Consider the following 24,932-nt stretch of genomic DNA (forward strand, 5'->3'; position numbering starts at 1 on the left):
TAACTCCAGTAGATGTGACTAGTTACTCCCCAACACTGCTAATAATACACCATGAAAAACGTCTACGGTGTTCACATAACAAATAAAATTCTAACTAACCAATCCTACATACTATAATTAAAGTCATCTGTCTTTTTCCATGTATCCTGTTGTGACACCTGAACTGACAGTGGTGAAATGCATACTTTCTCTGTGCCTTGTATGCAGGCTCTAATTAAAGAGGAGCTTCATTTCCAATCTGCGGTGATACACCAGATGCCTTTAATTTCTTCCTAACCACAAGCTCTCAATTAGCCTCCAGGTCACCCTGTTTTATTGGGGCTTCTAGCAAGTCAGTGGCGGCACTCTCGTTCTGTATTGTGCTTTTAAAGCGTTTGGATCTTCCTGTGAAATGGTTAGGGCCCCAACAAAGGGGTCAGGATGGGGTCAACATCAAAAAGGGGCTTCGTGTGGCTACTTTACAGCACCCTCTCTCTTTTGTCACTGCTAAACACAAGAGTGGGCATTCAAGGGTCAACAGGTGTGGTCTCATGGGTTTAGCGTCTCATGACACTTTACAAATGAATTAAAAAGGACAGCAACTTGTAGTTTAGCTGATTTTGGTGATCACAGCAGTTTTGTTTGTATAAATGCATTAAAAATAAACACATCCTGAATAGTTGAGTAGCCTGATCTTTACATGTCATTAAAAGCAGACTGAGCAAAGCATGAACGAAGCTTCCTGCCTGTCAGCAAAAATATAACTGTCTGTGGACTCCTTTTTTTTCTCTTGCAGTGATATGTGCGGCCTAATTTAATTTGAGTGAAGATAACATCTTATCCCAAATGTGAAATATCCCACTTTTAAGATTGTCTTCCACTTCAAAAATTTCATTTTATAACCCCTCTATATCTCAATTCTCCTTTCAAAGCTGACTTTAAATGAATTATTGCACAGATAACAGTATGGCTACACATTTCATGGCTTTAATTTGGTCCTCGCTGATCAGCCAAGTGCCCCTTGAACAACGCGATGCCAACGCTGCTGACCCATTTTGTGATTTTGTGTTCCATCTCCCAGAAAGCGGGCACTTCCAATTGCAAACTGTTGGAAGCTTTTTGTGCTTTTTGGGTGCTGGATTGTTTGAGTTTGTGGCAGCAATGTTTGTTTTACACAGCCCTCCAGCATAAACAGCGGCTATGAATGACCTCTTCATATTCACACTGTAACACACATACATGAGCATGCAAACAGAGACAGGCAGACAGCGGAAGAGACCGTGCAATCATGCGGCTTTGTGATAACACCTTGCTGTGAAAGTTTCGTAAAAGATTACATTTAAAATGAGCTGGACGCAATCATCAGAAAAGCTCACAGCATTCAGGAAGTGGTTGGCAGGATGTCAATGTAATCAACTAAAGTCCTGTGTTTTACCAAGAAAATAAGGAAGGCTCACTTTTGTGCATATTTGTAAGAGTATGTTAACATTACAAAAATGTAAACGTTGGTTGTGGGATGTCGTGAGTAAGTATTGACCGTCTACACTGAAAATAATGAGGGTCTATGGGCAATGAATATTTTTACTCGGCAATCAACAGTGCCAATTCATGCTGGATGAGATTACATGTCCCCCTAAACCATGTGGCCGAGTGTAAAGATTTGGACAAATGGAAAATGATGCTGACACAACTATAAATCAACATGGGAACTGCTACATAGCATGCTTATTTCTCTATGTATAACTCAACATGAATTAATCACGACTTGAGGAACTCCGAGAAGTGGGATTTCATTAGTTTCCTTGTCCTGTACCATCATGAGAGTTTTGTGAATTTGAATTGTCTGATTTATATAATTATATTCTCCTTTAAAGTTGATTTTCGACATCAAAGGGACAATATAGCCTTTGAAGTACCATGGGATTGGATCACTGTCTAACCCACTCTTTAAGATTCTGTCACAATGACATTAGGGAAGTCATGTGAATTAAAAGACGAAAAAACAGCTCTTGCCTTTGCTCTCTGTCCAATTTCAATCAAAATGTCATGCTGTGCCATTTTCCCTGAATGTGGAACTGGCAAGTGTGTTAGGTTGACATCTTTGTGGCTAAAATCCTGTGACTAATATGTAAATTATTTGACAGTTACACTCTAAAGGATTATGAAATCAATGCTATAACTTAAATAACACGTTGGAAATCAATGTGGACATTGTAACATTGTATTTAACCACACATTCTTTACTGTCACTCCCCTTACTCTGGTAATTCTGTAATTAACAGGGAATATTACTGGGATTACATAAAGATAATGCGCCCAAACTCCCTATATACCAATGTAGAAATTAGAAATAAATATCTTGCTGTACAACAGGAGATACATATGTAGCACAATGAACTGTTCTTGTGTTGTAAACACTCTCATAATGTCTTCTCCTCCGCTAGGTCAACACACTAAACTCCCTCACGTCACTTAAAGAGGCCACAGGCTACTAAAGTATCGCTTTTGTTTGCTTTGTGTTTCTGTTGAAACTTTGTGTAGTAACAGACGGACTGTAAGAATAATGCTATTGGCGCGGTAGATCACTTACTTCTGACGCTCCAAAGCCTCGGGGACTTGGCTCGAGATTGCCTGTCTTTGATAAGGTCCTGGCATACATGTAAAATCTTTCCCTGTCTAGAAAAGTTTATTAAACGTTAATGAACGTCTAAATGCATGGGTTCGCTAACGAGAAACTATTGCACCGCAAATGTGATGAAGTGTGTAGTCTTTTCCATTCCTTTATCTTTATTCTAGTTGATTTTATTTAGCTTATTTCATTATTTGCTGCGAAGATGAGACGCTGGGTTTTTACGTATCTTCCGGGACCAGGCCAGCGGTTCGTTACTTTGAAGTCCACAGTTAAACCTTCAGCCCAGTTGGTTTAGAAACAGCCCGGAGGATTTCTACCGCCTGCCATGACTTCTTGAAACACTACCTGGGGAGAAAAGTCGAGGGCAAGACGTTGCTCTGCTTTATTCGCAGCTTCATTACAATTGTCCAATGTGATAGGACATTACAGGACAGAGAACAACGCCGAAGCGGTTGTAGGCACAGCCTGTTGTTGGACTACTTTACTTTAACGTTTTCGAAAAGGGAGGCTACTCGGGTACATGGATGGTAAGTTGTAGGAAAGCTGTTCCACAGGCCCCCTCTCTTCGCCGCTTTGATGTGCTGCTGCTGAGCTTTGAAGTTGAGAAATGCGGGCTATGTTTCTTGTTTGTGGGCGAGAAATACGGTGAGATAGATAAGAAGCTTATGTGTGTGTGTGTGTGTGTGTGTGTGTGTGTGTGTGTGTGCGTGTGAGTGTATGTGTAGCCCAGATAAAAAGCCGAATATTTGTCTGGTGGTGCGTCTTCTAGCTGGGAAAAAGTGGGATGTATTCTTCTATCGGAGCCCCCCTCCACCTCCTCTTTTACCTCCTCCAGATTTTGACACCCCCAGTGATCTACATAGAGACTGAGCCTGCCTACTCTGAGGTCAGTTGTTGAATGGGACAGGGTACATCAAACTACAGCGCTTGTTTTGCAGCGAGATAGGACACATGTGGCACGGCACAGGCTTTAAATAGTCCGTCGTCGCTTTTTGTGCTGGATTACTGCTGGAGAATTTTGGACTGTATGAGGCTCTACTGTAAATGGAGTAATAGTTCAACTTTTTAACGGGTTTTTACTCTGGTTGGATCTGCTCTGCGATGGTATGTTGTTTTACGCACGTTAATTCCGCCTTCATCCATTGGATTTTACAATCGGTTATATTATGCTGTAGAGTTGCACTGCCTGTTGAGACTGTTTGAAATATTAAGTAGCATTTGTAACAGCCAACCACACAGTTTATGTCGTTTTAGCTGCGCATCGTTTAAGGTAAGAAGTATCTCTAGATTTGGCGCTGAGGCTCCGGTACCATTATTCAGCTTCTGAATGAGGTATTACTTCAAATATATCGAGTCTTTCTGTCGTGTTGGTAGTTCAGACACGTTACCGAGGCTATGGCTTTAATAATGTCCTGTAATAGCCTTCTTAGGCAGATATTAAGGCGATTGATCGCTTACATTTACGCATGAGCGAATAGCTTTTCCCGCGGGGCTTTTTACCCCTCGTACATTACAACGTTTAAGGTCATTGTGGTGCGGTTCAGATGCATTTATACTCGTCTGTACATTTCTGGGATCGTGAGGAGAAGTATGGGATCCGAGTGGCAACGTGTGTGTGTGTGTGTGTGTGTGTGTGTGTGTGTGTGTGTGAGAGAGAGAGATGCAGACAGGGGTATGGTACGGTCGTCCGAAACAGATTGGGAATTAATTGGAGTTGAAGCCTGTGACATGGACTCGTTAGGAAAACACGTGTAAGCCACAGTTGTGAGAATACGGTTTTGGTGAAGAGTGAGGCTGTGTGAGATTATTACTCTTGTAAAATGTGTTTTGATGTGACAGATCAATGCACGTTGAGAATGTAGGCTGCAGTTGATCTCTCATTTAGATTATAAATAGATAAATGAAACGAAAGAGCCTTTCATATTTCCTTTCTCTGTGAACCCGGCGAGGGTTTTTGAAAGGGACTGTTTACTTGATGTCTTTCTTTGAAGTTCAGCAGGATCTGGCTTTGATTAGATCAATACTTTGTGTTTCAGAGTGAAGAGAAGCTGAGAAGCTCCCCCGCTGCTTTTAGAGAGTGAGGAGGATTAGGCTGGAGCTCAGTGGAGGCACGACGGCACTCTCACACGGCAACCGGAGCTGGAGCCATGAGCAGGGCGCTTACGGAGCACATCAGCAGTAGCTTCCGAGAAGATGCTCCTCGTCCTCCGGTACCGGGGGAGGAGGGAGAGGCGTCATGCTACAACCCCGGCAGATCTGCCAAAATGAGAGCCCAGAGCAAGGTTAAAGATACTCCCGCCGCCGCGCCTCCCGGCTCCACACCGCGGAGGAACGAGGATGGACTCGGGGAGCCAGAGGGCAGCGCGTCCCCGGACTCACCCCTAGTCCGGTGGACAAAGTCTCTGCATTTTCTCCTGGGTGACCAAGACGGCGCTCACCTTTTTAGGACCTTTTTGGAGCGGGAGAATTGCGTGGACACTTTGGACTTTTGGTTCGCCTGCAACGGCTTCAGGCAAATGGACTTAAAGGATACCAAAACGTTGCGAGTTGCCAAAGTTATTTTCAAGCGATACATTGAGAACAACAGCATTGTCTCCAAGCAGCTGAAACCCGCCACCAAGACCTTCATAAAGGATAGTATTAAGAAACAACAAATAGACTCTGCCATGTTTGACCAGGCACAGACTGAAATTCAGTCCAACATGGAAGAGAATGCATACCAGATGTTTTTGACCTCTGACATATACCTCGAATACGTGCGCACGGGCTGTGAAAACGCGGCATACATGAACCATGGCAGTCTTGGCAGCCTCAAGCTGATGTGCGGATACCTTCCTCCTCTCATGGAGGAAGAGGAGTGGAGTTGTAATGATCTGAAGGCAAAAACGTTAGGGTCTGTGGTTGGACTGTCTGCGAAAACCCTGAGGGCTACTGCTACCATCCGGACAGCAGCTGAAGTGCTGGAGAATAGTTGCAGGTAAGAGCAGTGCTGACCCAGAGCTTTCATGTCTGTGTTATTGCATCTTAGTGCATTTTTAGTATTGCTTACTTTCCTTGTGATCACAATTCTGTCATTAGTTAAACTACAGTGAATATGTGGCAGTTGGCAGTTATTTCACAAATGCCTATGAGAGAGATAAAGGCACTTGATCAAAGAGTCTCAGAGGAACATGCCTGTATATTTGTGCCCTCCTGCCTTGCAGTTAGTCAAGGGGTTGGAGGGGTGGGGTGGGTACAAAACATCAATGGATCTGAGCCTTCCTTTTAAGTAAATGGTGTCTTGCAGGCAGCCCTCTGCTGGCTTGCCCAAGTTTCCTGTGCTTTGAAACCCTTCCTCCTGTTCAGGCACAAATTCAGACACCAAGCCTCATGTCTGTTACAGCTACATGAAACAGTATACTGCTATTGTAAAGTTGCTATATTTTCTCTTTTTTCCCTACTATCTAAGCCATGTAGTTATTGTATACTGTCTCTCCTTAACCCAAAGAAATGCCAATACAGAGTTAAGAGAACTTTATCGTCAGTGTTATGCCAAGTGGAGATATTGTTCTCTTGGTCAGAGATGAAAGCAGAACTGTTTGTGGAAAGCATTTGGGCTTTTATCTTAAGAGCTCGTCCCACACGTTGTCCAACAGCTGAAATCTTCTCAAGCCAGGACCATTTTCAAAAGCTGGATTTTATGCATGAGCGTGCATCAAAGGGCGCTTAAAAAGTTTTCACTCAAATACTTTGTCCTCACATCTGGAGGCAATTGTTACTTAGAGGTTGGACAATGTCTTCATACTTTGTTTGGTAGAGAAGTGCAGTTTATAGATAATCCATACTTTCCTTCTCAGGTTAACTAAACATTTAGTGAGACTAGAGATTAAAATTGGTTTCCCACAACAGTGTAAAAAACAGAATAGATTAAGTCTAATAACTCAACTTAAACACCCCCTTGAGGATTGTATCCTTCATGCAAGCAGATGTCAGATAACATCATAGCACAGTTACTCATTTGCTTGAAAGGGCCCATGTTGAGTTAGGAACCAATAAGCACAAGGTTTGTTGACATGTGGGCATCTCCTGGTTTCCTGGTGTGATCCACTGCATTCTTGTTTTTCACTAAAAGAAAATTGTGAGGGAGAGAGCCCCCTCTTTCTCCCTTCCGTCACCCGCGCTTTCCCCCTGCCCCTCACCATCTCTTTAGGTCAACCAATTTCCATCTCAAACATGTGGAACTAATTTTGCCACTGCACAAATTCCTTTTTTCCCCTCTTTTTTGAGAAACCTCCAATACTCAACTCCAAAGTGATAGAAACACACAACAACAAAACATCCTCAGCTCAGTTCCGCAGCTTCAACCACCAATCCCACTTTGCCATAGATCTCAGTGTTTTCCTTCCTCTTTCTTCTCTATCCAGCACTTTTATCTCTCTTTTAATAAAAAAAATCTGTCTGACAGAGACTAAGCATGCTTTAGACAGAGACAGGGAGAGACACGGGGAGGGGAAGGGGGGAAGACAGGAAGGGGGGGATCATGAAAGAAAGAAAAGAGATGGAGAAAGAGAGCGGGGGGTGCAGAGAGCCCAGCTGTGCTAAATACCTGACTCTTTGCGCGGACCTTCCAAAGGTCAGGTTTGTGCTTGGGGCCTACGGCTTTAGTCATGCTGGGGTTCTCCTCTCAGCACTCCCGGCAGAAGGCATTCTCATAAAGAAAGGGGCCCTCCTTCCCCCTTTCTCTCTCTCCCTCCCTCTATAAAGCTCAAGTTCCCCCTTCCTCTTCTTCCCTCCCTCTTCCTTGTCCACCCCCTTCACTACTGAAACAGGAATGCAACACAGCAGGAGAGAGTAGAAAGACAGAGAGAGAGACTTTAGAAAGGAAAGCAGGGGAGAATGGGTAAAGGAGGGGCCCCAGACTGGATGATAGAGAGAGGGAGAGATAGAAGTGGGAGAGCATGGAGGAGAAAACACTCCAAGGAAAGAGAGAGTGGAGTTTTAGAGTGGAAAAGTGCAGGAGTATGGGCCTGGCCCAAACAAAAGGGTGTGGAGATAGCACAAGAGAGAAAAAGAATGGAAATGCTGTTGTTCATTCAGACACAGAAAGGCTGCTCACTTCACTCACTCCAACCATCACCCTTAACCCCCCCCCCCCAAACACAACCCCTGTGTGTTATGGAGGAGGGACATGAAAGAGAACCCATACCTCCATCTCTATAATATTGTTGTCACATTCCTCTGCCCTCAAAGTTTAGAGACAGTGATTCTAATTACAGAAATTCTAAAGAAAATGTCAGCAAAACAAACTTCAAGCTGTCACATTTGCTTTTTAAATTTGATAAAATTACTTACAGAAAGAAACTCAGAGCAAGTAAACTTTACCCAGCTGTCATATCTCTCCACTGTCACAACTTAAAGGGACATTCCATTAAAACATTGTAAATATCTCTTACAGGTCCCATCGTCGAGGAGACCCTGCCAGTCCCTACTTTGTCAACTCCGGCTACATTTTTGCTCCTGCCACCAGTGCCAACGACAGCGAGATCTCCAGTGATGCTACGACAGATGATTCAATGTCCATGACGGACAGTAGTGTGTAAGTGGTTTTAGTTTTTATTCAAATCTAAAAGATGATTGGCCAGTTTGATTTCAACCCAGTAGCATCTTCAAAATTCTCATTTCCATTCAGTTGACCCTGGCTAGCAGTGCTGAATTGTATTGTTTCCATTGTATCTTAACGTGGCCGGGTCAGGGTTCAGTCAGCACCTTTCCAGGAAAAAGTCAAGGGGTGTGAAGAAAAATATTTGGCCTTGTAGTCCAACATACTCAGTTTTTCTTGAGGCCAGGGGACTGAACTGTTGCAAAAATAATGGTCTGTAATGTATTTTAATTATCCTCTATGATTGACTCCAGGTAATTCTATTAATGTGTAGTTGTTACTGTGGCCTCCAGGGAGATAACTCTGGGAAAGTCATTATGTCTGAGGACCTTTTGAAGTTTATTCTGATGCGTTGCAGGCTGGAGAGAAGGGTGAAAAAAATGAGAACGTCTTGATGTGGGTGGGGGCGTTGCCTCATTTTCCTCAAAGTTGAAATGTATCCATCCCACCCACCCTTCTGCCACAACAGACTTGTTTTTTTTCATATTATCTAATCGCTTTTTCCCTTTGAAGAGCTGGAGGAGAGGGGGGAGGGAAATGGCCATTCGGGCCTCAAGACAAACTCATTGAAAAATGTTGGCACCAAATGAAAGGAGGCTTACTCACATGGTGGGTCGGTTTCCTGCCACTGGCCTCTGCGGCGTGCTGAGATCATGTGTCTGTGAGGCTTTCACAGGGGTTACTCATTTCTAGACCTTGGGACAAGGCATGAGGAACTCCCCCTGGCCAGACTGGGGCACCCCCAAAAAATCACCTCACCCTCCCAACCCTCCTCCACAGTTTCTCTCCTCCACCCTCCAGAGCCAATAGCAGGAATGGTTAGGCTCAAAGTGCAAGGGAGTGAGAAAATAAAGTGCATAGAGTATAAAGGGCTTAACTGAATCGCTTTCAGCCTATTGTTAGGTGAGGGGAGCTTAGGGGGATAAGAGGGTGGCTGGCTGCTTTGAAAATGACTTGCACAACTGAATAGGAGATCCCCATAAAGTAAGGGCCCATGAAACCATGAAAGAGTCCATGGCTGTTTTCTCTTCTCCGACCTGGACAAAGCACCCAGCCGTCACATGGTTCCCCGGGGTGGAGACAGTTTGGATTGATAAAAACATAGTGACAGGGAAGTTGCAAGCTTTGTGAGCGAATTGTGTTTTGCCTCTAAGTTTGGGGTTCTTGTTAGCGCACAAGTTCCTCTGGGCTGTTGAGTTTTACTTTGGAAGAGTTTCCTGTGTTTCTTCCTGCGCCTTGAGGGATGATGGCTTGTAGTCTCAAGGGTACAGTTTGTGAACCATTGATTTTTGGTAGTAGGCCCCACTTACAAGAAGCTTGCATTATCGGATTCTTCTTGACAATGTCACTCTGAAATGTGACTTACAGAACTTGTTTAGGAGAATAAAGAAGAAAAGATAGATTCATTGTTGAACAGCGTCATGTGTCAAAGTCATATTCTTTTAATAGTTCTTACCAAGGTCTTTGACACAGTGATCTCTCCTGTCCTTGTCCCCAGCTCTCTGCACCCCTAACTGATTTGAATAAAAATGCAGCTTCTTCTTCTCTCATTCGAGGGAACAATTTGATTAGTGTGTCCTTTTACTGTGGTTAAAAGGCACACTGCGAATTTGAATCTCATTTCCCAGAAAAAGAACAAGAAGAGGAGGATTTGAGAAGGGGGGTTGAAGAAGGGATGGGGGGATTTTTTTTTCTCTTTTTGCTTATATCTTATTTATGGATTTACTTGGACGCTGGGGAATGCTGCTGCACCAACTTCAAACATTACCTTATCTTACAAACCAGCCTTTTGATGTTGCTGAGATCAGAGGCTCACAGCACAGCGCTTGCCAAACGAAGATGGCAGCGGGTGCATATGTGCATGAGTGTGAGATTTCAAAGAGGCAGCAGAAAAAGTAGCGTTTGGGCTAGGTCAGACACTTCTGAGCAGCCAAAACGGCCAAGATAATTGGCCCAGCTTAAGTGGCAGCTGACTGGAAATGCTAGCAGACACAGAATGACAAATGGAGAATAAGAATCCCTGAATAAATGCTTTATTGTCCGGAGACTACTGGTATTCCTAGCTATGGCTCTATTTTCATATTAATATATCAGAGTTACAAAGCCAGCAACACTTAAGCAGCGTTTGCTAGCTTGTTGTAGTTTCAAACTCTAACCAGCTACTGAGTTTGGCGCTAATTCGTCTGCTTTTTAAACAACCGCTGCATAAGTTGACAAGGACTGATGTCATCTTATCGGTGGGGCTTTCTTTTGAAGCCCACAGTGGGATGTTTAGCATATCTCTACCATTGTCCTGGTGTGTTTTGTTATGTGTGTTTTTGTTGCCTTGGCTTCAAGGGCTCCCGGCCTTTTGATTTAGCTGTAATGTGCCTAGTGGGTGGTGTTGTGTCGGTCACTTCAATGATGAACTGCCTCCTAAGGGCTCTTTCTCCACAAAGATTGGCTAATGGCGCTAATGCACTGACAGTCATTATGGAGGTATTGTGACCTGCATGATGAGTTGCAGTAAATGATGAAAGATAACATCCGTTGTAAATAAGAGTAATTTAAGTGATCTTTGGATGTATTATTTTTACCTAATGTAAATATCATTGTTTTTTACAGAGATGGAATCCCTCCATATAAGCTGGGCACTAAGAAGCAACTCCAGCGAGAGATACATCGCAGTGTCAAGATCAATGGCCAGATAACGCTACCCCACTTTCCTGTAAGTCCTACTTCCTTAAATTCAACTTCCTGTCTCAGTGTTTCCTTTTTTGTAATCTGCTAAACTCAAACTTTTATACGCTGACAGACAACTGGGTCCTGATTCCCTCGAGGAGTTGTGCTTTATTTTATTTTATTTTTTCCAGAGCTCATGTTGTGACAGAATACTATATTTCATTCCCGGCTCATTTTCATATAAAAGTCAGGGTAAATGAAAGGCAGGATTTGCATACCACTTCACTTCTTCTTCTGCTGTTTCAAGCCTCAACCCCCATCTTTCCCAGTAGCATATGTAGCGCTGTAAATATAAACTTGTGTTGTCATCTTTGTATTCCGTCTCAGTAGCTGTAGTATGTCACAAAGCGCCATAGCTTTATATGTTCTATGGATTAATCATAGCTGTGGTTATAGTATAGGTAATAGACATTGCAACAGTGTTAATGGAAATTATTAAATTCAACATTAAGATTACTCTACTCCCACCCTGATATCTGGTCCCGTTAGTATTTGGGTCATACGCTGTATGTGCTTTGAATTTGAGATTTTGTTGACCTGCTGAAGTTGTTGAAGGTTTAAGGAACTGGGTCAAAATGGATTGAGACAGGTTAGGGGGTGGCTTTGTCTGAGGCAAGAAAAGAAATGTGAAATTCTTTTGTCTTCGTATCCAAACACAGGTATGTGTATGTGGAAGTGTGTTGAGAGCATACAATCGACAGTGTTGTCTATTCGGCCTTTTTTCTCTCTTCCTCTCTGTCTTTTCTCTCTCTCTCTCTCTTCCTTTCCCACTTGCACTCCTTTAATGTCTCCCTCCTGATTTGGAGATGGCTCTGTCTCCCATGATGCACCAGCCTCAGGCAGCGGGGGCCCCGTGCAGGGCTGGCGCTCCTTTGCCAGCAGCTCTGCTTGCCTTTCTTCTTCTTCCCTTCATCGTGTCTACAAAGAGATGAGAGGAACAACAAAAAAAGAGTCAAAATCAAGAAAGCCAGTGTGCCAAATAACAAAAAAGTAAGAAAGGGAGAGAGAGAATCCGGTGCATATAGTTAAAGAAAAAGGAGGATAATGTGACTAGAGTACCTCTGAGCTGCCCTGCATGCAGCCGGGAAATAAATTACTACTTCCCCTCAGATCTTCCCAGTATTTGACTCCTCTATCCTTTCCCTCCCTCTTTTCCCTCCTCTGTCCCGCTCTCTCTCTTTGCCACCGTTGCCACTTCACTAACGCACATCTCAATCCTCTTCCTCTTTTTTCATGCTGTTAATTTTGTCCCCCTCTCCCTCTTTTCTTCCCCTCTCCTCTCTTCACTCTCTCTTCTCTGTCGATATCTGGCTTTTATTCGGAGATTTAAAGCTGCGTGTCCCTCCCACCCCTAGTGTGCGTTTGATGTTTGACAAGGGCCCTTTGAAGTGTGCTGACTTCAGAGGCTGCCTAGCTGATGGCTTGGTCGGGCTACAGAGGGTGCAGGCAGGGGGCCTCCCCTCCGAGCGAGACCAACTGCTACCCCGCCATCGCTACCCCCTTCTCTCCCCCTCACCCAGCAGCCTGGCACTGCCAAGGGCACTGGGCATGAGAAGATATGGGGAGGGATGGGTGGTGGAGAAGGTTCAGGTTAGCTCCAGGGCAAGGGCATCTGGATTAGGCCTTTTGGAATAGTAGCAGGCTTTTTGGAACAAGATAGGACAGTGGATTAATGCAACATATTGCATCCGTCAAAAACAGTACGCAGTTACACCCACACACACTAAAGTGTCCTTCCCCCCTGTGTTGTTTACCCTGCAGAGGACGCATCGGCTGCCTAAGGAGATGACCCCTGTTGAGCCGTCAGCCTTTGCGGCACAGCTCATATCCCGGCTGGAGAAGCTGAAGCGAGAGCAGGACACCATGAGTTCATTGGAGGAGAGGCTGCAGCAGATCCAGGAGGTACGGATGCACACAAACCTGTTCTGACACTTCCACCCACATTAAGCATGGCTGCCACTTGGAAATTCTAACTTGTATCCAAGTTAACTCGGGACCAAGGCACTACAAAAGCTTTTATGCCAGCTTTAGCATGTCGAAGAACAGGGAAAAAACCAAGGGATTTGAGAGTCTGTCTTGGTTTAGCTACTTCTTCCATTTTCCTTTCTGTCCTCTACTACTTCATCTGGGGGAACTTTCAAACTTATGTTTCTAGACACACTTGAAGCTCCTTCAAATAGTTAGCACTTAGCTACTCTCCAGTGGCACGTTTGCTGAGTATGTGTAGTGCCAGTCTCTTTGTGAAGCACAGGCACACTCTGCATTATAGATGAAGCGCACCCAAAGCCTGTTAGCGAAGATAACAGTGCGGCAAAAAGGAAACTCAAATCAAGTTATCCAGGCGTTTGCTCTCACTGACTTCAGAGGACGATAGATATAAGTTAGTGTAAGTTGAGACATAAATTCCTGTGCTTGCTGCCTTTCCCACATGTGACTGTGGTATGACCGTTTTGTCAATTGTGTTAACTTTTTATTCTTTTCTTTGCCTGTCCAGGAGGAGGAAAGGGAGGAGAGCGGTGACCCCACCATCACCACCTCCCTCAATCACCCTCTGCTCCCGTCTGGCAGCCAGTGCGACGAAGACCCCCAGGCTATCCTGGACGAGCATTTATCCCGTGTGCTGAAGACACCCGGCTGCCAGTCACCAGGTGTGGTTCGGCACTCGCCGCGCTCACGCTCCCCAGATCGGACAGATGCTCTGGTGTCCTCTGGCCACGGACCCTTCTTTGGTGCCTATCCTGGGCCCGCCAAGGTTCTGATGACAGGCAGGCAATCCACAAAGCACATCCACCACCACTACATTCACCATCACCACGCTGGGCCCAAGACCAAGGAGGAGATAGAGGCCGAGGCGGCTCAGCGCGTGCAGTGCCTCTGCCCTCCAGGGGGCGCCAATTATTCCGACTTCACCCCTGCGTGAGTGTAATTTCGGAGCTGTGCTGAAACTAGTTGTCAGTCAGCAATGTACATTAGCTGTTAGTACCTTACATTTTAAAAGCTGCTGTGTCGCTGGTCCTAACTTGCCTCTTCTTTTTCCTCCAGTCGCTGCAGCACTTTGTCCAAACGGCCGATCAAGGCCACCGATGAGGGCGTGTCTTCCCCGCGCCTTCCCCTAGATGCCACCGACCGCTCTCAGAATGTTTGGCAGTGGATCCTAGAAAGTGAGAGGCAGGGCAAGCATAAGCCACACAGGTCAGTTTCAGTCATGAATCCGTCATTTGCACTACACAACACTAGCAGGGCTTCTGCCTCTTAGTCGATTAGTCCACTAAGATTTAGTCTTTTTTTTTTCATGCTGAATGACTTATTTCATAGAAAATAATCACATCTCTGGTAAACACACAATTTAAAGTGGCACTTTTGCATGATTGTTTAGAATGTTTGGAATTACAGATCTGTCCATCAAATCAAGTGTCAGTTTAATAAGAAGTCTTTAGTCTTGACTCTCTAAACACTTGTGTCTCGAGTTCCCAGCTCATGTTGTATAGTGACAATTGTTTATCCCAACAGCACTCAAGGCCTAAAGAAGCCCAACCTGCTCGACTCCAAGACTCTGCCCAGTCGGACTCACTCCTCTTGGGGCGGCGGCGGCATTGGCAGCGGGGCTCACCTCCGTGGTCACCACCCTGGCCACCCGTTTATCCAGGACCCGGCCATGCCACCCCTGCCCCCGCCCAACACCCTGGCACAGCTCGAGGAGGCCTGCCGCAGACTAGAAGAGGTCTCCAAGCCACCGAAACAAAGGTAAGACAAACTTAAAACACGTAAAAAATATGTGAATACATATTCCCTATCTTTCAGATTTCATTGACTACATTATAATACACTGTAAATGGTGTCCAGTGGTTTACCTTCATATTGATGTGATCATTGATTTCTGTGATTTTAACAGGCATTCAACAGCAGCCAGCATCCTTCAGAGAGACAGGAGCCATCCAGCAGCTGGAGGCAGCCCGCTTGCCAGCCCTGGACTCCAAGCAGACGAGTACGTGTCTCTTCTTTTATCACGATCACGATCCTGTCTTTGTTTCTGCAGCTCAACTCTCCTAATTTGTTTCTCAAATGATTTCTAGTTTTCATTTTATTCAGATTTCATTACTCTTACCCTTAGACTATTTTTTTCAGCGTTCCCTCTTTCTCCCAGCTTGTGTTTTCATCCTCGTCCTTGCAGATTTTCTCACTCTCCCCTTCAAAGAGAGATGTTGTGAGTCAGCATAGCTATGTCTTTGAACTCCTCTTCTCTCGCTTTTTAATCATTTAAGATTAAACATGCTTTAATACGCAATCCTAACTACCCACCCGTCTCCCAACACACACACACACACACACACACACACACTGGAGCCCAACAAAGACGTGTTAAGTAGCCCCTGGTAGCTCCTGGTTGTTGAATGGGTTAGGTGTTTGATTTTAAGCTACAGCCACCTGACTGTGAGGCCTCTTTTAGTTTTAATTGGTTGACCCTTGGGTGAGCCAGCTGTCTGTTGGCTTCCTTAATTAATTAAACTTTAAAGATTCTTTGTCTACATTCAACAATCTGACTCCTACAAGTGCAGCCGTTTAAAACCAATTTTCATTTTTGCCTTTTCAGGTCTAAGGAGCTCGTGGTCACCTACTTCTTCTGTGGTGAGGAGATCCCTTATCGCAGCATGATGAAGACCCACTGCCTCACCCTGGGACACTTTAAGGAACAGCTTAGCAAGAAAGGCAACTACCGGTAATTACGAACCACTGACAACAGCACACCAATCACTTCACATACTCGGATAGATGGAGTTTGTAGGGTTAGCTATCTGTGTCTGTATGTGCATTTGTTATTGTACTTGTATATGCTTGTCTTCTGAGTGGGAGTGTGAAATAATGGAGGCGGATAGTTGAAAAGAAACTGGGCTGATCCACTGTATTCAGAGCTTACAGAGAGAGGGGGGAGTGAGGGGGGTTCTAGGGCGAATTTCTTTCCCACATCTGGTACTGATTTCCATGGTAAGGCAGCCTTAATAAATATGGCTTTGAAGACTGGGCCATTTTATTTTTTGCACAAAGACCATTGCGAGGCCTTCAAATTCCTCCTCCACACTATTGCATCAGGCATTAAAATCAAATGCCGTAAGCATCCTCTTTTTTAAATGACTGATAGCAAAAATTCTCTGTCAATGTCAGATGATGGGGGGGGGGATTCCAACAATGTAAGGACCTATCAAGTTATTTAAAAAATAATGTCAGTTTGAAGACATTTAAATCCGGAAGTTGTTTATCAAGTTCCAGTACTGCGTAGGTTGTACGCCACAGAAAGGCCTGCATGCCCATGACATCAACATGATGTTGCAGCCACATCTGCTTGTTAGGCAAGAGAGAAGGCCTGCAAACAAGTCACTGCACCCCTGCTATCCCATAACTCTTCAGCCAGCGAATGAGAAGGGGGGAGGTGGGGATGAAGATTCTGGCTTCAATGGCAGCAGAATGTGTGGAGTTGGTTAATTTGGACATGGCAGCGGTACAGTGGAGAACAGTACGCCGCGTCTCTGCCAGACGATATTGGTGCCAGATGTTGCGAAGAGAGAAATATCCTGCCACATAAAACATGTTCCAATAGAAAAGACTCCTTCTGTCTCTCTGTCTCACTCTCCAAAACAAAGTGATGACTTTGAACTATTTGTGAGTAAAAATGTAGCAAGAGAATCCAGCCGATTGAACTGAGAAGGGTAATGCATTTATTTGGTTTCTAATAATGAAGATGAAAAGGCTAAATCCCGCCCAGCAAAGCTTAGACAACCCAGAAAAACCTTGCTGAAGTGACAAATCTTTAAACAAAACTGTGACAGAAGGGTGATCCCTCTGTCACATCGCTCCACAATTGAGTAAAAAGTCTTGCAGATTGCTACGTCACCTTCTGCCTTTATTTGTGCGTAATTACAATCAACAGGCAAATAAAATAGCATGTGTATGTTTTTGTACGCCCCTCCTTACATGTGTTGTTTGAATGACTCTTAAGCTGAGCAATTGCTCATAAAACAGCTTTTTTTAATCCCTTTTTTCTTCTTTTTTGTATTCTGAACGCAAGCACACATGGGCAAAATGAGGCATTTTTCCATTACAAAGCTTATCATTAAATCCCCTCCCGCTGATCTTTTGCTGGGTTGAAAGTAAAGAGGAGAAATCATTAGGAGCTCCAGGAGACTTCACAGTCACTGGGACCATGCTAACCCTGGGAGTTATCTCTGCTTGAGAGAAGAAGAAGAGTGGGCTAGCTAAGTGACCTGTGACCTCCAGGAGTCTGAGCGGTCGCGGTAAAGCCCCTCAGGCTCGGCCCACGTCCAACCTATCACACCCACTCACCGAGCCAGGGAAGGCCTGCGCTCCGCTTCCCCCTGCTTTCTTCCCTTCCCGCTCCCTCTGTTCCCTCTGTTCTCCGCTGGTGATCAGAAAGCTGCCCAAAGTGTGTGTGTGTCTGTGATGGCAAGTGTGTGTAAGAGAGAAACATAGGGTATGTTTATGTGCAAGCAGCGAAGTCTGCTCTTGTAGCCACATGCAGACTCTCAGGCACCTGAAATGCCAACCTGTGTGACAGAAACGCCCTTCATTTGACAGCCAGCCCAATTAGAAGCCATGGAGACAGAGAGAGAGAGGGAGAGGGGGGGGCTGCTGAAGAGAGACAGAGGTGGGGGGGGCTTAAGACAGCCCTAATTAACCCTTCAACTTTAATAAGACCTTGCAGGACAGATAGGCATCTGTAGAATGGCCAGCAGTGGATGAGGAGATGAGCACACATGGACAGACACACACACACACACACACACACACACACACACACGTAAAAAACAGGCTGTTTCTAGCAGCTTGAATTATCACAGGGAGTGTTTAAACGGAGGGTTCAGCTCTGTTTGTGCAGTGGTGTGATGTGGAGTCAGGCTCTGCCTTTGAAGTATGCAGGGATGGCATTGAAGGCTATGACTAAGTTGTTTTGAGCAGGATCCATTTCTGGCTCCCAGAGTGTGTGTGTTTGTGTTTGATTTGGACTAAAGGGAGTTGTGCGCGAGCATGTATATGGAAGTAGTCGTGTAGGTGCCTCAAAGCGGTTTTAAAACGCCATGAAATGTATCAGATGCACTCCTGCTGCCACTCTTGTCAGTTTGAGTTCAATTTCTCATTTTTTTCACATACACCCACGCTCAACGTTTTCTAATCACGGACCTCTCTTTGTTTTTCCTCCTCAGGTACTACTTCAAGAAAGCAAGCGATGAGTTTGAGTGTGGTGCCGTGTTCGAGGAGGTGTGGGAGGATGCCGGCATGTTGCCCATGTATGAGGGCAAGATCCTGGGCAAGGTGGAGAGGATGGACTAAAAGCCACTTTGTTGCCAACCAACCAATGCCCTTCCCCTGCCCAACCAAAAGCTAAACTGTCCCTAAAAGAAACTTGAGCAAGAGACTCTTTGTAATTAACAAAAATACTCTGGACTCCTTTTTTTTTGTTTTTTTTTTCTATTTCTTAATATTAAGCTAAACAGAGTTAATATATCCAGCACAAGAGGAGTGATTGAAGGAAGACGAGCCAATGAAGTATGCCGAACCCAGAGGAGGTTCCGCCCCTCCCTGACTTTATCAACCAATCAGCCTTAGAAACACAAGGGAATGATACGAATTTAAAAAACAACATGATGATGATGATTGGAGGCCAGTGGGGGGGAGACCCCGCCTCTTGAATATAACCACTGAAGATGTAGATGACTGTTTTGTTGTGATGTGATGAGAGACTGATGTTCACGCCGCCTTTCCCCGCCGAGTGCGACGGACTAGCAGGCACTGATGACGCAGAGCCACCAACCTGCTCTCAACACTCCAACATTGATACTAAAACGTCTGTACATGTGCATATACATACATGCATATATGTATATATACATGTATCATATATAGAGATGCTTTTTGTCATGAGTTGAAAGTTTTTATTAAGTATTTATTGAAAAGAAACCCACTCTTTTTCCCGTTCCTAAGTCTTCTTAAACCTGTGTCCCTCCCCCTCCCTATTTCCAGCCAATGGGCAAGCTGCTTTGAATGTTGGGAGAATACTGTGGTGATATTGTTTAGTGTTTGTTTTTGTCTGTTTTTACTTTACACAAAGGATGTGACACTAGCCTAGCACCTCCCATAGCCTTGTCGCCCCGTCTGATCCAAACTAACAACCTTAGCAGTGGTCTTGTTCCGAGGCGCACTCGCTCTTCCATTCTAATGGTCAATCCCAGTCTTATATGCTGCTGATAGTTTGTAATGTTAAGTTTGTCTCACTAGTATTTCCTCTCCCTCGTTCTCCCCCTCCCTCTCTTTGTCTCAGTCCGGCGACAGAGCTCAATCTTTTTTGTTGTGCCTTTGTTTGTAAATCAGGCATTGCACGAGGGGTGGGGGGGGTGAACACAGTTGCAGAAACACACAGAGAGGAGACCTGGAGCACAAGCTGTACCATCTAATAATGGCAGTGTTTACAGCCCGCACACCAAAATAACTTGCGCTAACAAGTTCGGGTCACTTAGAGCGACTTCTCGAGGAAGTTAGCTATCGTGTCAAAAAAACAGAAAAAGAAAAAAAGTGAAGAATTATGGCTCGGATATCCTTTGAATGTTGTTACAGTAACATCGTATATAGCAGAGCTCCTGTATACATTGTAATTATGCATTCTGAAGTATGGATACTGACACATGTGATGCACACACACACACACACACATAAACAACACACACACAGTATCGCTGGTGTTTTATGAGTACAGCACCTGTGCCTACATGGATGCCATACCATGTGCTACCCTGTTTCAGGGTTTTAATATATATCCCTTGGTTTTCAGAAGGGTTTTATGTTGAAAAGATATTTTTATGCTTTTAATAATATCCTGTAATCATGTTGTTTTGTTTGTTTTTACACCACGGCCTTTTGTTTTGTTTCATTCTATCTAAACTGTAAATTATACATTATATAAAGAGTTTCATTTAAAGATTTACATGGACCTATAATTATTGTAATTATTGAGAGATGTAGCCTTTATTAAAGTTTTATATTTTTCAAATGAAAGCTGCTGTGTCTGGTTTTGCTTCTTTCACGAGTGTCCAGAATAAGATGTTACTCGCTTTCACTGCACTTGTCGTGTCATCATGATGTGTTGTTCATATTACTGCCAGTTCATACCTCCCAGCATTAGTAAGAGAATATTATATTTCTGACACTTATTTAGAGGTAACAAGAGTGTTTTGTCCACTTTAAGGAACAAGTATATGTTAGCTCTTATAGTTTGGTGGCCTGAGAAATATTCAGTCTGTTAGACCTTTGGACGTCTAACTCTCCGTCCGGAGGGTAGGAGCTCAAATTCTCAATACAGAAGATCTAGAGGTAAAATATCTGGAACCTCTTACGGAAGAGATGAGACAGATCAGGCAGTTTAACCACCTGTTCTTGTCCTCTATTGAGAAACATCAGTATCAGCTGTTCAATTATAAATGTAACAATTAAACTCAATGATAAGAATACTGAACAGTGGAAAGTACACTCCACACAGTGCTATAGTAAAATGTACTGAAAACGACAGGTCTGTGGAACCTGTTGTTAAACACTTGCGATAATTATCCTTGACAGTAACCTGCCTTCTGTATAACCTTCATGTCTTTCTCAGTAATGAAGAACATGAAATGTTACAGTCGTCACCATTAAAGAGGTACAGTAGCGTAGCGCTGTGATCACATCACAGTGCACATTGAAGGCGGAGAGGTGACTCTTCATTGAACCAAATGATTAATAAAAGTCAGTCGCATCATACAGTCAGGAGTCCCACAACCAGCTGGACAGAAAACCTGAAAACCACGTCTCGGTTAGGAAAAAATAATTGAAGTTTAATGCCATGAATGTAATCTGTTAATTCACTGCGTACACAGAAACCACTAAAAGCCTGAGACCTTGTGATGCGTTACAGCCCCTCAGTGGTTAAATGTGTGCGTTCTATATTCAGCACTTAAATGGGAGACATTAAGCATGGAAATGGGGGCATGGGCTAATTGGTCCTATTAAAGAGCAATGAGGACCAGCGCTACCCTCTGACAGTCAACACAAACATTAATGAAGCACCCTGCATCCCCTATCAGAGGGCCTTGCCATGTTTGCCTCAATTATCTGGCTTTATTTCAGCAGCAGGGGGAAATAATTCAGTGGTGGGGAACGCGTGCTGTCTGCTGCGTGCAGACTCACTCACTTTATAGCCCAATTCAAACTGTTGACATAAAAAAGAGACTTGCAATTGGCAAAAAGCAGAGGTAGCCACGTAACAAAGATAACAACAGTCATTACTGACAAGCTTTCACTTCCCACAAAATGATTTTCTCATTTCTGTCTCCCCTGGTAGCTGTTCCTGGCAATATGGCAAAAAAACAGACAAGCCGCCAAAGCTTGTCACATCTATGAGATACTGTAGGTGTTTCTCTTTCTTAAAGCACATACTTTTTCGCCTTAAAAAAGATTTTTTTTTACTGCAGCCATCCCTGAACAGTTTGTATTTCTAACAGCACAAATAGCAGATTCATTTCCCAGACTCTTTTCATCAAAGGCACAGTGCGGTGCAACTTCAACACATGATCAATGCATTACATACTGCCCAAACCTTAAAATCAATTCCTGCATGCTTTTAACTCCACAATGAGGAGGGTTTAATCAGGCTGAACCAGCTAGTTTCTGTTGAACTGTCTGGAACGGGGCAGGTGTAACCCTCCACCCTTCTCCCCCCACCCTCCCCAACTCTATTTTTACAGCCTCTTGGGGCTCCGGCTTTGAAGGGAAACCTATCCAGGAAAATTGCTTGCATTTTTCCCCACCGAAGCGTTGATAGATGGACATTGACTGTCGCATTCCCTCTCTTGCACATCAGGAGCTCGGGCTTCTCCTGCCCCCCCCACTATCTTCTCTCAGCCTTTCTGTGGCATTCCAGTCCTTTGTTGAAGTGCAATACAGGTTATACACAGGTTCTGAAGTTCCTGCTTTCACGGAAACATGACTTTTGACTCCTCAAACTTACATTTTAATTTCAAGCACACGATTCTTTCACAGTGTCTTTTCATCAATGGCGAACATTTATTTGGTATAACTTTGATTTCATTGGTAGCGTACGCCTTTCTTCCCCCATACACCCCATATGTCCCAGACGCCACTGCCTTCATCCCTGTCTTTTCTCCAAACAGTGGCATTCATTTCTCCATGCATTGTGGTAATTGGCATAGCATGGTTGGGGCTATTGTAAACATGGCTGTGTGAGACTGGTATAAAGAGGCACCAGTCGCTCCCCAGGCTAAGCTAGTGTGTGAGGCAGGCAGGGGCTGCTGCCTATTGTGCGGATGAAGCCTTTGTAGATTTGCAGTGGGCCCCTTTTTAATCGCCTTCTCATACACCGCATGCCGACTCGCTTTGCATATTTAATTGCCAGGTAAAATCATTTTGTCGGCAATCCGTTTAATTATTTGATTGTACAGTAACCGTAAAGAGTGAGCGAAGGGAAGAGGAAGGGATAAAGGGGATAGAGAGAAGGAGAGAGACAGAGAGAGAGCAGCAGGCAGCACAGAAAGAAAGAGGTCTGTTGCCAGAATAGACATCAAAGCTGTGCCTTGATGTTGATGTTGAATGGGCATTAATGGTTTCTGAAGGCAAGAGATTGCACAGAAAAAAAAGAAAGAGAGAAAAGAAAAAAAAAATAAACCCTCCTTTTTCTCTGACAATCCCGCCAGCAATCTCAGTAAATGCATAAACATTGGCACCCAGTGCCAGATAGAGGGGTTGAACAACAGAGAGAAAGAAAGTGAGAGCAAGAGAAGCCAGTTGGATTGTTCACTTTCATTTCCTGTAATGACTGAAGGGCGAGTAACAGAGAAGAGATGGGTCAAATGGCCTGATTGGAGGCTGGCAGTGATTACGAGGCTATCGCCATGTTAAACATTTAGGTTAAAAGACTAGAAGATTCCAATCAATGCATGTTAACTCATCTGAAGTCACAAGTACATCAAAGAACAACACATCAGGTTGTACTGACTGCAACACTTAACGTGCGGGGAATCTTCTGAGGAAGCATTGAGCAGAATCAGAACTTCTTTTGATCCAAATATTGGATAGAGGCCCATTGAGGTTACGCTGCATACTAATCTCTACAAACAGATAGTTTGGAAGGCAAGACAAGATTTTGGTATCGGAAGCTTTCTGGTTTCCTTTTGTTGCAGGTAAACAGTCGGTGTGGAGAGCAAAAGAGACGTGACGCATCAGCTGAAATTGAGCTTTTTATTAGCTAAAAAATGTAAACAGAGTATATATATTTACAGAGTGTAAACTGGTTTATTTGTGAAACAATCCGGTCGTAGACGTTGTCTCTCAACTCCAACTCCACTCTCACACCTCATGTTACTAATCATACTGTAAACACTGACCGGTGCACGGAAGAGGAAGTCTTGTCCCGCGTATCGGCTGGCTACACTGGAACCCAAAAATATTGGCCTTTGTCAAAAAATAAGCATAGTCCAGGCTCGATTTTACTCATAGCATCCATAATGCTTATTCCAATGGCACAAACGTGAGATAGAGCTACAATAACTCCAATTCCTATGAAGACGGTTTGTGAGGAGTAGTACACCTAAAAGCAAATAGATTTTTATTCAATATTTACTCTCCTTTAACCTCTGTTTAGGTCTCCACCAATTCCTGAGGGAAATTTCTGCTTTGTTAGCTGCTAAATACTCCACTTTCCCCAGGTAGTTGGTGAGTGGTAAGATGCCTGTCTGCTGTTTGAAGCTGTACAGTTGATTCATCTGAATGTTCCAATGAAAAGAGCAAATGGAAACGAGTGTGATGAGAGCTGTGAGAGTAAAGTAAAGTTGTGGGCTGGAAAACCAAAATGATGAGCTGAAAGATGGTGCAATGCTCCAAAGAGCTGAGGGTAAGCTGCGGGATAATTCTATGGGGGTTAATCATTACGAGTAATCCCATTTCACAATTTATTTGATCCATTGTTATTGTAAACATATTGATTTAGCAGCTTTAAGGGTCATCTGTTTATATACATTTTCAACAAAATATTCAGAAAAGATCAGTTTAAACAACATTCCACCTGGACATTAATCTCTCCATGCATCCAATGGTTACTATATTTCCTGTTGCAGTCTACGGTACAGATCCTCTTGCATTGATGACAGTTTCGAAAATGCCTCATGTTTTAAAAAGTGAAGAGAAAAATGATGAAGAAAAGTCCCACGACAGCACTACAGTACGAATTGTGCTGTCAATGCTCTTTTTAAAATCCAACCTTCAACTAAATTTTGTATTTTTCATTCATTTTTGTATTCATTTCAATACACACAATTTTACTTAATGATAAATAAACATTTTAACCTAAACATATTAACCATATCTCTTGATACACCTAAACATTATGTTCATTATAATAACATTTTTCCACCACAGACAACTCACAGGCTTTATGGAGTGGAAATCATCCGTTAACAAGCACAGAAGTTAGTTTGTGGTTTCAGTGTCAACTAGATGGAAATGACAAAAAAAATGCAATATGATAGTACTTCCTCCACAGGATGGAAGGATACTGCACATGATACAACATTTGCATTCTTGAAACGAACCCCAAACAGTAGATGCTGTCCTCTCTCCTGTCACCAAACACCTGAGTGTTGTCTCGTGTTTCACAGTGTGTGTGGTGAGGCTTGGCATTTGCGTGTGAACAGTCCAAGCTAGAGGCTTTAACTGCAGCTTACCTCTGAAACTCATCCAAAACCACCTTGATCCCCCCTCTCTCTCTCTCTCTCTCTCTCTCTCTCTCTCTCTCTCTCTCTCTCTCTCTCTCTCTCTCTCCCTCCCTTAAGTCTGGCTGCCTGTCTCCCCCTTCTCTCGTGTTGTCATCTTTACTTATCTTCCCAGCACTCCTGAACTATCTTGTTTCTCTGT

At 43.9% G+C, this 24,932-nt stretch overlaps 1 protein-coding gene across 5 annotated transcripts in view; it reads left to right on the forward strand.

The window, feature by feature from the left end:
• LOC115013452 (axin-2-like) overlaps positions 1–19,954 on the forward strand; it is a 47,907-nt gene extending 27,953 nt beyond the window's left edge. The window contains exons 1-11 of one of the 5 annotated variants that reach the window (XM_029439777.1): positions 2,908–3,138; positions 4,648–5,588; positions 8,046–8,186; positions 10,854–10,956; positions 12,732–12,872; positions 13,465–13,886; positions 14,013–14,162; positions 14,481–14,714; positions 14,863–14,955; positions 15,562–15,687; positions 18,185–19,954. In XM_029439777.1, coding sequence (XP_029295637.1) covers positions 4,759–5,588; positions 8,046–8,186; positions 10,854–10,956; positions 12,732–12,872; positions 13,465–13,886; positions 14,013–14,162; positions 14,481–14,714; positions 14,863–14,955; positions 15,562–15,687; positions 18,185–18,311 — 2,367 coding nt within the window. In that variant the 5' untranslated portion in view covers positions 2,908–3,138; positions 4,648–4,758 and the 3' untranslated portion in view covers positions 18,312–19,954. Of the gene's footprint in view, positions 1–2,907; positions 3,139–3,424; positions 3,498–3,517; positions 3,716–4,266; positions 4,363–4,647; positions 5,589–8,045; positions 8,187–10,853; positions 10,957–12,731; positions 12,873–13,464; positions 13,887–14,012; positions 14,163–14,480; positions 14,715–14,862; positions 14,956–15,561; positions 15,688–18,184 lie in introns of those variants that run through there. The other 4 variants (XM_029439810.1, XM_029439785.1, XM_029439801.1 and 1 more) reach the window with 4 other exon arrangements.
• Positions 19,955–24,932: the final 4,978 nt, after the last annotated feature.

Source organism: Cottoperca gobio, chromosome 1, assembly GCF_900634415.1.
Source record: "Cottoperca gobio chromosome 1, fCotGob3.1, whole genome shotgun sequence".
Classification (NCBI taxonomy): Eukaryota; Metazoa; Chordata; class Actinopteri; order Perciformes; family Bovichtidae; genus Cottoperca; species Cottoperca gobio.